Raw genomic sequence first — 12,989 nt, forward strand, 5'->3', positions numbered from 1 at the left:
AAAAACTTTTTTATTAAAAAAATCTACAACTCACTCCTGTGGCTTTGATTCTAGCCCTGTAAGCACAGGAAAATCCAAGTCAGTAGTAGTTCATTAAAAATAGTTGGTAGGTTTCCTACTACCTGGAATAAGTAACTAGGATGAGAAGAGACAAAAGAGGAAACATCCCTTCAGTCAATTCAGTTGTAGAATTGGCATGGCTAGATCATATTGCAAGGTCTACTTAGAGTAGATCTGATGAATTAGTGGGACTTGCATTCATGTAGACTTAACAAGTCGTGTTCACTCAGTGGATCTGTTGATGTTGGAACTGATTGTTGGACGTAATTTCAAACAATTCTCCATCAAAGGCTGTTTTGACAGTTTGACACAATGAAATAAATAGAATTAACCAATTAGTTCATTTTATTTAAATTAATGATTGTGTACAGTATGCAGTATGTTAATCTAATAGAAACCAGGTGAGATTTCTTCCCACCATTGGATTGCAAATTAAAGTGGACAACATTGTTTAATCCTGTCCTCGGAGAACTGGGAGAAAGTGCCAATGGGACCATGGTCAGAACAGGCATGTGCATTTGTGTGACTCATCTTAGCATTTTAGAATGAGCTGCTACCCTCGGACAAAGAGAAGTCATCCACTCTTGAGTGAGAACCATCATGGAAGCTCAATCTTCCCTTCTTGTTTCTCTACAGCTCAAACCCTTTTAACAAAGAAGAGCTGACAGCCATCTTGAAGTTTGGAGCTGAGGACCTCTTCAAGGAAGCAGAAGGGGAAGAATCTGAACCACAGGTGATCTTGTCTTTATGGTTCTTGGGCAACTTATTCATTCATTCATTCATTTGTTCATTCATTCATTCAAGGTATATACCACTCACCTAGCAAATTGCTACTCTGGGTGGTGTACAACAAATTAAATGTGCATTATATCATAATACAAACAATATGAATCATAACCCAAAACAGGTGGCCAAACGGTTTTTGGAAACACTGCAGTGCTACATTCTCCTCCTCCTCCTTCCTCCAATTGTCCCATATGTTTGAGGTGATTCTCCACCGAGGTTTCTCTGAATAGTTCCAGTTCAGGTGCTTTTTGCATATTTGATGGGAGGGCACTTGTTATGTTTCGTGCAGGAGAGAATTCCATACTGACATACAGATGGTGCCATTGCAGAGAAAGCCCAGTTTCTGGTTACTCTTTTCCATGCTTCTCCGGAAGTTAACACCCACAGGGGTGAAGTTTGGGAGAACGAGGACAGGCAGGCACTCAAACTTGGCAGAAGACATTCAGACAAGTGGCAAGGTCCAAAACTGTTTAAGGCTTTATATGTTAGAACCAAGACCTTGAATATGGCATGGAATCGGATCGGTAGCCAGTGCAGGTGAACCAGAATTGGGTGATGTGGTCAAACTTCCTCACGCCAGGCACCAATCTGGCCGCTAAAGTCTGGACCCCTGAAGCTTCTGTACCAGCTTCAAGGAAAGCCCCACATAGATTGCATTGCAGTAGTCAATAACTGAGACTATCCTCATTGCTAGAGACCTGTCGTCTAGGTAGAGATGCAGTTATGCAATTTGCCCATGTTGGTAGACGGTGGAACGGACTACAACAGAGGCCTGTTTTCCCTGGGTATAAAATCATGTCCAGACTGTACACCTGATTCATTACAGGGAGGCAACTCCCTCAGGTTTAGGGGAAATAGCCCCCAGACAGCTAGGGGGAAATCCCCACCCCCCCAAGGAACCTGATCTCCATCTTCTCTGGATCCAGTTTCAGCCCGTTCTTCCTTGACCAGTATTCTTGGGTCCAGTACTGTGTGAGATTTGTAAGGACTGCCTGATATTTTATTCTTCCCTGTGTGTTTCTGTGATGCTCTGCTTCCCATACTGATGTTGTACAAGTAAGATGTGAATTGAATATTCTAAGATGGCTGGCAGGTCTGCAAGGTCTCTGCCCGATTCTGGTACTCAACTTTTCTTCCACACTGGTGATATATCCTGGAGCAGCTGCTGCTGCAAAACCTCAGCAGGTACCACTGAGGGTGGACAGTTATCCCCTTCTTAAAGTCTCTCCTAGTGAACTTTTTGGGAGAGAAGGTTTGAGAGGGACTATGTACACACCCCAGCTTACAAAATGCTGTAAAGTTTGGGAGATGCCACCTCTGTCCGCTAAGCCCACTCCCCTTGAAGCACTGAACATCCTTTTCCTTCCTCTCAGGTGCTCTCTCCCTTGGAATGTGGTAACTGCATCTTCTCCCTTTTGTGTTTAATTCTTGTCCCTGCTTTTCTCCGACCTCTGCCCCCATCGTTAGGAAATGGACATTGAGGAAATCTTACGCTTGGCAGAAACACGAGAGAATGAAGTATCTACAAGTGCAACGGATGAGCTGCTCTCCCAGTTTAAGGTATGGGCTTGGGAGAAAAGGAATCATTATTGTTCAGGGTAATGGAGAGGCCTCAGGTAACCTCCATGTAGGCCTGAAGCTTTCCCTTCTTCTTCTTGGTCCCTGTGAATCACACACATGGGGCTTCTCTGCACATCCATGGAACCTTTGAATCTTAAAGCTTCCATAAAACACAAGAAAGGAGCAGCCACACTTGTTTTATGGAATGTGTTAGGTGCTTGGCCATGGGATATGTCCTGGCCCTGTAATCTCCAGGTTGCTCAATTGGTCCTCATCGGTCCACAGCAGTTTATGACACAGGAAGGGAACGTAAACACACATGTTTCCAGTTCAGAAGAACACACAGTGTAGATTTGTGCTTGCTTTAAATGTTATACAGCAAATCTGAGTTGCTGTAGCCAGTGGAAATCATCAACGTAACCTACCTTAGGTCTTCCAGGGACATGCTGGCAGTTAAACCCTGTGCATGCTGTGTTTGGTGGCCTTGGGGAAGGTGCACATCAGTGCTCGCCTTTCTCTTTGTGCCTGTATATTTTCTGGTGCAGAGTAGTGGTGAGGATTCAAGGGAAGTGGGTTGGTGGCTTCTGAAAAGTGGCGTGAACATTTTGCCAAAGTATGTAATGATCTGTGTTTTTACTCACAGGTGGCTAACTTTGCAACGATGGAGGAAGAAGAAGCTGAGCTGGAGGAGAAATCTCAGAAGGACTGGGATGATATCATCCCTGAGGAGCAGAGAAAGAAAGTGGAGGAAGAGGAGCGACAGAAGGAACTAGAGGAGATCTACATGCTCCCCAGAATTCGCAGTTCAGCTAAAAAGGTACGCCCGAGACTGTGTGAACTCCCTTGCTGCAGAAAAGTGGAGTGTGTTAGTGAGTGTAGAAGGCAGGTTTTTAGGAATATCTGCCTTAGGTGTGAAAATTTCCAACCTTCTTTTTTGAATATAGAGATGTTTCTAACACTTTTTATATAATAGTAGAGGTTTGGAGGCAAACCACCGAAGTCAGTTGGTGGGAGAGTGAGGACAGCAAAAAAAAAAAAAAAGAGACTTTCTTTCTGTATATAATGTATAATTGGTGTATGGAATCCCCTGCCGCAAGATGTGGTGGTCGCTGCTAACTTAGATGGCTTTAAAAAAGGATTGGACAAGTTGATGGAGAAAGAGAGGTCAGTTGATGGCTGCCAGACATTATGTGGATGTGCTCAGAATGGGCAGTTAGTGGCCTTACAACAGTTGCTGGATAGCCACTCCCATCATCCTTCACTTTTAGCTGTGTGGTCTGGGGCTGTGGAGAGACACCTTCCAGTGTTTAAGTTACAAAAAGTGGAAGAACCCTCTTATTTTTAACTGCTTGTAGAAGAGAAATATCTGAGGTTATTGCTGCTGATAGACAGTACACTGGATGTGTACAAGATGCATGGCAAGAGGTGTGAGCAACATGCTACAAATGCCAGTCTTTTGTGGCTATTTCTGTCGTTTTATTTATTTATTTAAATTTATTTATTTATTTATCTGTTTGTTTGTTTGTTTGTTTCCCTTGGTTACTTGATTAAAAGCAGCAGAATTCTGCCCTGTTTAAGAAACAAGATAAATAAATTCAAAATGAGATATTTCGTGCTAAATAAGCCCTGATAAACTGTATAAGAGATTGGAAAGGTACTTACAAAAGGTTTTATGTGCTTGGTTTAGCTTTCGAAGTACACAGGAGCCTATAGAACCTTTGCACAGGCTGACAGTGAGCTTTCTTTTGCACAATTCAGGAGTACATTTTAACAGTATCAGAAAAAGCAATGGCCCCAATCTTTTTGGTGCTGTGGACCAATGGAAGTCGACGTACTGAACAGGAATTTGGCAATCTTGCTGACTTCTAACAACCGTGTCTTCTGCATCCCTATAGGCTCAGGCCAACGATAGCGATTCAGACATTGAGATGAAGAGAAAGTTGCAGAGGTCATCCGGCTCAGAGAGCGAGACTGAGGACTCGGACGATGAAAAGAGGCCCAAGCGCAGAGGGCGGCCTCGCAGTGTCCGGAAGGACATGGTAGAAGGGTTCACGGATCCAGAGATCAGGAGGTTGGTGCTGAGCCCAAACAGACTTTGCAAATTACTGGCTTCTTCCTTTCCTTTATTTCTCCCTCAGTCCCAGACTCTCAAACAGTCTTCATTGTCTGTAGTACTTAGGGTAAAAGCAAATCCTCACAACACTTTTGCAGGGGTTCCTAAATTCCAAATCAGTGATGGTTACTTTCAGCCCGTGGTGATGGACTTTAATAATAACAGATTGCAAAGTCACTGATCAAAACTTTTTCCTAGCAGGGCAGTTGTAGTTGATAGATCATGTGGATTATAAGTCAGTATAGCTGGAATCATAGGTGCCTCAGCACTAGATAGGTGGGGTATAAAGGCAATGGATAAAATACATTAATGCAGAGAAAAAGCCCGTGCCTATTTTAGTTGTAATGAATATGATGCTGCTCATTGCGTGCTTGTGGATCAGTTGATCTACCTTCACTTATATACAATCCACAGTCCTCCCACCCCTTGCATGTCCAAATTGCCAAGAGTTGACAGATGTGGCTTTTGAATGTGTGCCATGGCATGCTCCATGCTGAATTCAGCACCAAGCAGTGTAGGTGGAACGCAGTCTCACAACTAGGGCTTAGGTGTTAGATGTTGGCAGGGTTTGTGGGTGGATTTTGACACAGCTGTGACAGTCTGGTCACTGCCCCACAGAGATCGCTTGGACAAAAGTCTCTGACAGTTGTTGTTGCCTCTTTGTTTTAATACCACAGGTTTATTAAGGCCTATAAGAAGTTTGGAGATCCTCTGGAACGGTAAGTGCAAAGAGATTTTGTTGGCAATGTCAGGGATTGAACTTGGAGACCTTCTCCATGTGAACATTCATGCAGCATAAGCATCAAGTTAGTTTTTTTTATTACAACTCCCATAATCCCTCATTTCTCCTGGCTGAGGGATTCTGGGAGTTGTAGTCCAAAATTGAATTTTCTCCCATCTCTGGCCCTGTGGCTGAGTTGCATTCTCTTCCTTAGTCCCACGATTCCTGGGTTTATTACAAACAGTTGAGTGATTCTATTTACTGTGTGGGAATAAAAGTGGAAGGAAGGTATGTATCCATGGCCCAAAACATGGCATCTTTGTTATGGTGCTTTTTTTCATAGCATGCATAAATAAAATAATATGGAGACACCTGAAATAATAAAAAAGACACCTTTATATGGCATGTGGGACTGAGTTTGTCTTTTGGCTGGGGAAGTGCATTTTTCTCTGCAAATAAAGATTCCTTTGCTTTTGGTTCAATGCTGTGATGACGAGGGGTGTGTGTGTGTTTGTGTGTATAAGTGTATGTGTGAGTGAGAAGGACAGTCCGTGATGTTCATTTCAAGTTGTTTGGAGGAAAGGCAGAAAAAGAATGTAACTGATAGGGAAAGAACCAAGCAAGCTGAGGCTAAAATGCATGAAAGGCACTATGACTACATACTGTATTCCCTCATTCTCTGGGTGGTGCAGAGGAGGGCAACATTATACCGGATTATCATTGTCACTGATCAGAAGGCAGGACAAATGAAAGCACTTCTGGGTTGTTGTTTCTTTGCAGCTCCCCCCCCACACCCCGTCTTGTTTCCTGCCTTTGCTTTTCTCACTTGCCTCTTCCTCCTTCAGTCTGGAGTGCATCGCTCGGGATGCTGAGCTGGTGGACAAGTCAGTGGCTGACCTGAAACGCTTGGGGGAGCTTCTTCACAACACTTGCGTTTCAGCCATGCAGGAGTATGAAGAGCAGCTGAAAGACAACCCCACGGAAGGTCAGGAAAGTGGCCTTCTTGATAAAGTTTTGGGATTAGGAACCCTTCCATCGATAATTAAAATCCCACATCAGCTAGTCTAGGATGTTTGGGGAGAAGAGTTGAATTCTGCAGCTTGCACGCATTGGGCCAAATAAGCTCATCTGCTTATTCTTGCACAATGTATAAGGAGAAAAGTGGGACTGGAATATTTTAAGTAAATAAATAAATTCTCCTGCTGAGCCCAGGAAAGGCCAAGCAACAAAGCAGAAATGAGAAGAGCTCCTTTTTTGGTCTACAGTTGGCCATACCAGTTGTGGATTCTAGAGTTGTAGTCCAAAAAAGCAACCTTTTCAGTTTCCCCATAACTTGTTATAGTGGCAGGCCACAATAAATTCCAAAAGTTTGATCCTCTTGGAGGTTGTGTGTATGGAGGGGAAACTAACTAGAAGTTTCACAGGGCTTGGTGGCCCTCATTAAGTTACATCTCCCCTTCTCTCCTGACTTAGGAGATTTTTCTAGTTCCTGCAAGAGGACAGGGCAAGTGTGTGAGGAAAAAAAACTGCAGAGTTTAAGTTGCTGCCTTAGCTCAGCTCTTGGTTACGCAGGGACTTCAGCTGGCCTGTCTGGAATCAAACGGGTCAGTTCCAATCTCTTGCTGTTTGTTTATCCGATGGACGGATAACTGCGAGCAGTTTTGGATTGCCTTTGAAATTTGACTTGCAAACATCTTTCAAAGTATTCCCCTTTCAGTCCTCGTTACATAGTAGTCACTTCTGAGCCTGAAAGGGGAACTGATTTCTTTATAACTTTCTCGGAGTTGTCTGGGGGTAAGGGCCACTATCCACTAAAGTAACCATTTTGGGACCGCGGGCCGGCTGAGCCTCTGAGGAAGGTGGGGGAGCCCTGCAGGTATGCATGTGCTCTCGGGTGCATGCGCAAAGCAGTTGGGGAGCCCCTGCCAGCGCTGGCGCGAGCGCTCCCCCACCCCTTCGTGCATGCGCAGGGGCTCCTGCTTGCCTGCACGCCCACCCACCCCTTTGCGCAGATGCTCAGGCACTTGGGCACATGTGTGAAGGGGTGGGGGAGCGCTCACACTGGCGCTGGCACGTGCACATGTGCACAAAGCAGCTGTGGGGAGGGGAGTGTGTGCGGGGGGGGGGCGGGAGGTCTGTCTTCACGGCCCAGGCCAGCTCAGGCCACAGACCGGGGGTTGACGACCTCTGCACTAAAGGATGCCATGCAAGCCTAGTTTGAGGATAGGCAGTGCTGCTTTTCCAGAAGGGTGAGTTTGGCACTTTTGGGACAAGGGGAAGAAAGTGGCGAACTCCCTTCTGGATGCTTGTGTGTTTTAAAGCAGTAACTCTGCCCCCCCCCCTTGATTGCTTTTAACTGACACGTAGATTATGGGTTGTTGTTTTTTCAGGCAAAGGTCCAGGGAAGAGGAGAGGCCCCACTATTAAGATTTCTGGGGTCCAAGTGAACGTGAAAGCCATTATCCAGCACGAAGAGGATTTTGCCATGCTCCACCAGACAATTCCAAAGGATCCAGAGGAAAGGGCCAGGTGACTTGGGAGCCTTTGGGTGGGAAGAACAAAGGCAGGTCTATGGCCGTTTGTGAAGCGTGCATCATTTTCTGTGTGCTCCCCCCAACCCCAAAGTTCATTAGCTTCCTTAGAAAGGTGTGTGTTTTTATGGGAACTGTATTCTATTTCCAGTTAGGGAGTTCAAAAAGACTTTTCTGTACAGTTCTTTATGAACTTGGTGGATTTTCTTTACATCCAGTCTTCATTCTTCTTCTCCCTCAGCCAGAGACAGAGGAGGGCACTAACATGAAAGCAAAGCAAAGCATGCTGCTTATAATACCGCCCCATAGTGCTTCAAGTGCTCTCTGGGCAGTTTACAAGTTAATTATGCAGGCTACACATTGCCTCCCCCCCCCCCCCCAGTACTCATTTTACCGACCTCAGAAGGATAGAAGGCTGAGTCAACCTTGAGCCGGCTACCTGGGATTGAACCCCAGGTCGTGAGCCCAGTTTTGGCTGCAGTACAGCAGGTTCACCACTGCGCCACGAGGCTCATCTCTAAGAAGGACTCCATCTCACATCTCTTATCTCTGATTAAATGTGTAGGTTCTGCCTGACCTATCGAGTCAAAGCTGCCCATTTTGATGTTGAGTGGGGACTGGAGGATGACTCTCACTTGCTGTGGGGAATCTATGAACATGGCTACGGGAACTGGGAACTCATCAAGTCAGACCCAGAGTTGAAATTAACTGACAAGGTAACAAGAAACATCACACAAATCATGTTGTTTTTGTGTAGCGTGAGTGTATGTGTTTGGCTAGGACTTGGCTTCCTCCATGGAGGAATTCTGAATTCTGTGACTGAAGTCTTTATAGAGCTTACCAGTTAGGGCCAGTCCTATCATTTGGCACAGTGGGGTACTCTTGTCAGATGCCAGATGCTGGAGGAGGGCTCAGTAATCTGCTGTCTGGTGCCTGCTTCCCTTTTCTAGGGGTCAAATGAGCTGGGTATGGTACCCAGCTTCTTCTGCCCATCCCCCCCCCCAGCCTGCTGTCTCAGGTGTAGCAATAGGTACTGTACAGTTAGAAGCAACCAAGTCTGGTTTCTGCATCTGAAATGGGGAAGGGGCTAAATGCTTTGAGCAAATGAGTCCTTGTTACCAGTGGTATCTTTTTAGGGGTAGGTTTTCCTGGCTTTCTTCCCATCACCACCCTCCTAGGTTGGCTTTAAAATCTGACCATGTTTTTGAAAATGTTTCCCCTCTCCCTTAAGATCCTGCCTGTTGAGACGGACAAAAAGCCTCAGGGGAAGCAGCTCCAGGCTCGTGTGGATTACTTGCTGAAAATCCTCAAGAAACACATGGAGAAAAATGAAAGCACGAAGGAGACAGAAGAGGTTAGTTTCCTCAAGAGCCCAATTCAGCAGAAACCTCAAGAGCATTGGACTGGGTGGCGTGAATGATTTGCTGTCCGTTGGGGATTAAATCGCTTTAAGTGGAAAACTCAAGCTTCAAGTCTTCATGGTGGCAGATGTAAGCTTAGGAGCATGCAGGGACTGCTTTTGGGGAACTGGAAGCCCAAGCGGTCTGAGTGGAGTGGCATCTGGCTCTCGCATACAGTGTGCTAAGGGTGCCGTACGTCAGCTGTCAGGCCTAGAAGGAATTGTTCCTGCGGAAGATTGCAAGTTTATTATCTTTTCATTTTAACTGGCTTTTCTCCTACCTTAGAGCAAGGTGAAGAAGAGGAAGCCCCGTGTGAAAAAGGAAAAGTCTCCCAAAGGCAGGGATGAGCATGGGAATGATGTCTCTCCTCCTCAGCAGTCAGACAACCAGTCTGAGGAAGGAGAAGTTAAGGTAAACTTGACTTTGTATACTATGTCTTTCGGCAAAGTTGTTCAGATTTGGCTAGAAGCCATTTACTTCACTGGGTGCCTTCTGATTTAAACTCCAGTGCTCTTCGTTTTTAAAATAATATTGTTGCTTCCTTTATTGCTTTTTGTTGAGTGGTGTTATCGTCCTCGGGATCTTTCCAAGGAAAGGAGGGATGAGAAATTATTCAAACAATAAATGGGTTAGATGTCCCTCTCTTTTCTCTAGGAGGATGGAGTGGATAAAAGCCCTGTGAAAAAGAAGCAGAAGAAAAAGGAGAATAAAGAAAACAAAGAAAAACAGACTGCAAGTAAAAAAGAAAAGGAAGGGGAGAAAGAGAGAAAGAAAACAAAGGACAAAAAAGAGAAGGTACAAGATACCCGTTGCCATAGAATTTGACAGAGTCTGTCTCTTCCTGCTCTCACCAGCAGAAGCCATTTCGGCTTCCCTAATACGGTTCCATTGCATATGTATTTAACAACGTGGCCTTAGCATGTGTTGGTTGTCTATCACCATTATAACTCAAGAGGTAGAACTTCCCTTTGTAGTTGCTGCATCCCCAGAACAGTGCACCTTCAAAGTTGCTCATCAGATGTTCTGTGGCTGTCTGTTGAAAACACACTGTTCAAGATCACCCAGGCAAAAACAAAAGAAAAATGGAAACACCTTAAAATTTTTTATATTTTAGTGTGATCTTTTGCAGGTGTATCAATTTCTTCTTGTTTTTACTTTTGTCCAAATCAGCTTGCACAGATCAAAAGTGCTGTATATATGAAGATGTGCCTCAGTATCATGGCAGCCTGTGCTCTGTATTGTCTGTACATAAATAACTGTCTTCCAGCTTTATATATTTTGCATTTATAAATTATGCCTATTTGCATGATTTTTCTCACTTTGCGTGGTTTTAGTCTGGCTTTGCTTGTCTCTGGGGAAGCTGAGGAGCAATACTAGATATTGCACCCAAGTTTTTCTGAAAAGTGTAACCAGGGAGTCAGGAGGTATTGGACATACACTTCTAAACATGTCTTCTCAACTAGCAGCGCTTCCTTCTTTGACATTGAGGTGGGAGTCCCAGAGAGCACAATGATGTGACTCTGGTGCCACCGTTTTGCCCTTTTCCCCCTCTGATTTGAAATCAGAGCACATACCTGGCTTTACGTACACCTCCAGCATGGCTAACATATTGTCCTTTCACAGCCCAAAGGCAGCGAAGGTAAATCTGGAAGCAAAGGGAAACGATCTCAGGGTCCTGTCCACATTACAGCAGGGAGCGAGCCTGTCCCCATTGGAGAAGATGAGGACGACGACCTGGACCAGGAAACTTTCAGCATAGTAAGGATTTACTTATGGGACATAGATAGAAAAGAGGGGAAGTGCCTGGGAGTCTTGCTGAACCCTTCCCTTCCCTTCCCTGTTCTCTCCGGTGCATCTCTGATTTTGAATGGTTGGGAGAAGGATTATTAATGATGCAGGAAGGTCGAACGGTCCTCTTCCTAACTCTTTTGTGCCACTGATGTGCATCTTTGCTCTCTCACCTGTTCCTCTCCAAGTGCAAAGAGAGAATGCGGCCAGTTAAAAAGGCTCTGAAGCAGCTGGATAAGCCAGACAAGGGGCTTTCTGTCCAAGAACAGCTGGAGCACACACGAAGCTGCCTGCTGAAGATTGGAGATCGCATCTCAGAATGCTTGAAAACTTACTCTGACCAGGAGCACATCAAGCTATGGAGAAGGTAATTTTGCCTCTTCTTTCTGCTAGTCCTTGAGTCACATTGCTCATAGAACACAGAAACAGAACCCCAGATTGGGCTATGCAAAGAGAGCTGTCCATGAGTTGTATGAGTTACCCTCTAGATTACAGTTGGCTAGAGCATGGGTTTGAGTTGAAAGGAAGATGGGGATTTTCAGTTCAGCTGGTAGTGGAAGAGCGGGTTTCAGTTTGCCATTCAACAGTTTGTAAGAGCAGGGGGAAATCATCATTTTATCTTCCAGGAACCTGTGGATATTTGTGTCCAAGTTTACTGAATTTGATGCAAGAAAGCTCCACAAACTCTATAAGATGGCTCACAAGAAGCGGTTGCAGGATGAGGAGGTGAGGTTGAAAATGGAGATGTCAATCTCTTTGAAACTGGCGCCTTGGGGACATACTCTTGATCATGAATGGCAGATGCAGAAATAAGTTAAGAAATGAAAGAGGCAAAGAGAATGTACCCAAGGAGAGACCTGAGTTGTACAGACACACTCTCAGAAACTGGCATGTGCTTGGAAGAGGATTGCTTAATTTAGTACAGATCCTGTTCCTTTTCTGGAGGAACTTGAGAAAGATCTTTACTTACTAATGAAGTCCAGAGAAATGTATTTGGTGACTTGAGGGATGGACCTACAGTTGAGGGCGGCCACGTCTTGAACAGAGATGGGCATGAATTTAAAAAATGACTTGCAACATTTGTCAAAAATTGCTAATTCATCAATTTGTATTTGTCTGAATCAGAGCCCCAACAAATGCGAATTTATGATTTTTTAGTGATTTTTGATTCATTGATTCCTTGGGTTATAAAACACTCTCCTCAGGCACCTGGAGATACCAAAATTGTAGGGAAGCTTCCCCTGACTCTCTGCTACAATCCACTCCAAGTTTGGTAAAGATTGGGTTTTGGATATCTAAGTTACAAACCCCCAAAGCCTGCCCCCTTGGAAAGTTTCCCCCAGGTACCTAAAGACACCTTCCCTGGTGTCTTCTGCAATCGCTCCATGTGTCGTGAATATTGGGTTTCTCCAAGCCAGCTGCTAAAGGGGGACTCATTTTATGGGTGTATAACTTGGGTGTCTGAAGCCCAATCTTCACCAAACTTAGAGGGATTGTAGAGGAGAGTCATAGAAAGTTTCTCTATGATTTTGGTGTCTCTTAAGTCCCTGAGGGAGAACTTTCCTGGGGAGGGGCTGTCTTTGTGGGTATATTAACCAGCCATCTGAAATTCAAACATCACTAAATTTGCAGGGCTTGTATAAGAGAGTCAAGGGAAGCTTCCCGGCACTTTATGTATCTCTAGGTATTATGGGGTACATTTTATAGGGTTTTAAAGGGAAAAACAAATTGATGAACTGATTTGTCAGAAAAATTGCAAATTTGTTATTTGTGATTCGTCAACCTTGATGAATCACAAATCCAACTGAGTTGCCATTTTCTGATTTGTGCCCATCTCTAGTCCTAAAGCTTGCTGGGTGACCCTCACCTAATTACTTCTTCAGATTAACATACCTTCAAGAATACTTTGTGAGGGTAACTTGGTGCTGATGTCCATGTGGACTATTAGTTTTTTTTTGGAAGAAAGGTGAGATAGAGATGTAGTAAGTGTAAAATAAAAGGGGTAACTGAATGTGTGCATTCATCGCATT

General features: G+C 44.6%; 1 protein-coding gene across 8 annotated transcripts in view; it reads left to right on the plus strand.

The window, feature by feature from the left end:
- The window catches only part of CHD2 (chromodomain helicase DNA binding protein 2), a 70,203-nt gene that overhangs the window by 50,818 nt on the left and 6,396 nt on the right, over positions 1–12,989 (plus strand). For all 8 annotated transcript variants that reach the window (XR_013538913.1, XM_072981586.2, XM_072981588.2 and 5 more), the window contains 14 exons: positions 697–793; positions 2,314–2,406; positions 3,050–3,223; positions 4,302–4,477; positions 5,197–5,238; positions 6,086–6,225; positions 7,631–7,769; positions 8,337–8,487; positions 9,003–9,125; positions 9,457–9,582; positions 9,826–9,966; positions 10,795–10,929; positions 11,148–11,326; positions 11,586–11,685. Coding sequence is in view for 7 of the 8 variants with exons in the window: in XM_072981586.2 (XP_072837687.2) it covers positions 697–793; positions 2,314–2,406; positions 3,050–3,223; positions 4,302–4,477; positions 5,197–5,238; positions 6,086–6,225; positions 7,631–7,769; positions 8,337–8,487; positions 9,003–9,125; positions 9,457–9,582; positions 9,826–9,966; positions 10,795–10,929; positions 11,148–11,326; positions 11,586–11,685 (1,816 nt within the window). In the remaining variant the exon portion in view is untranslated. The remainder of the gene's footprint in view (positions 1–696; positions 794–2,313; positions 2,407–3,049; positions 3,224–4,301; positions 4,478–5,196; positions 5,239–6,085; positions 6,226–7,630; positions 7,770–8,336; positions 8,488–9,002; positions 9,126–9,456; positions 9,583–9,825; positions 9,967–10,794; positions 10,930–11,147; positions 11,327–11,585; positions 11,686–12,989) is intronic.

The sequence above is a fragment of the Pogona vitticeps genome, chromosome 12 (assembly GCF_051106095.1).
Source record: "Pogona vitticeps strain Pit_001003342236 chromosome 12, PviZW2.1, whole genome shotgun sequence".
In the NCBI taxonomy this organism is placed as follows: Eukaryota; Metazoa; Chordata; class Lepidosauria; order Squamata; family Agamidae; genus Pogona; species Pogona vitticeps.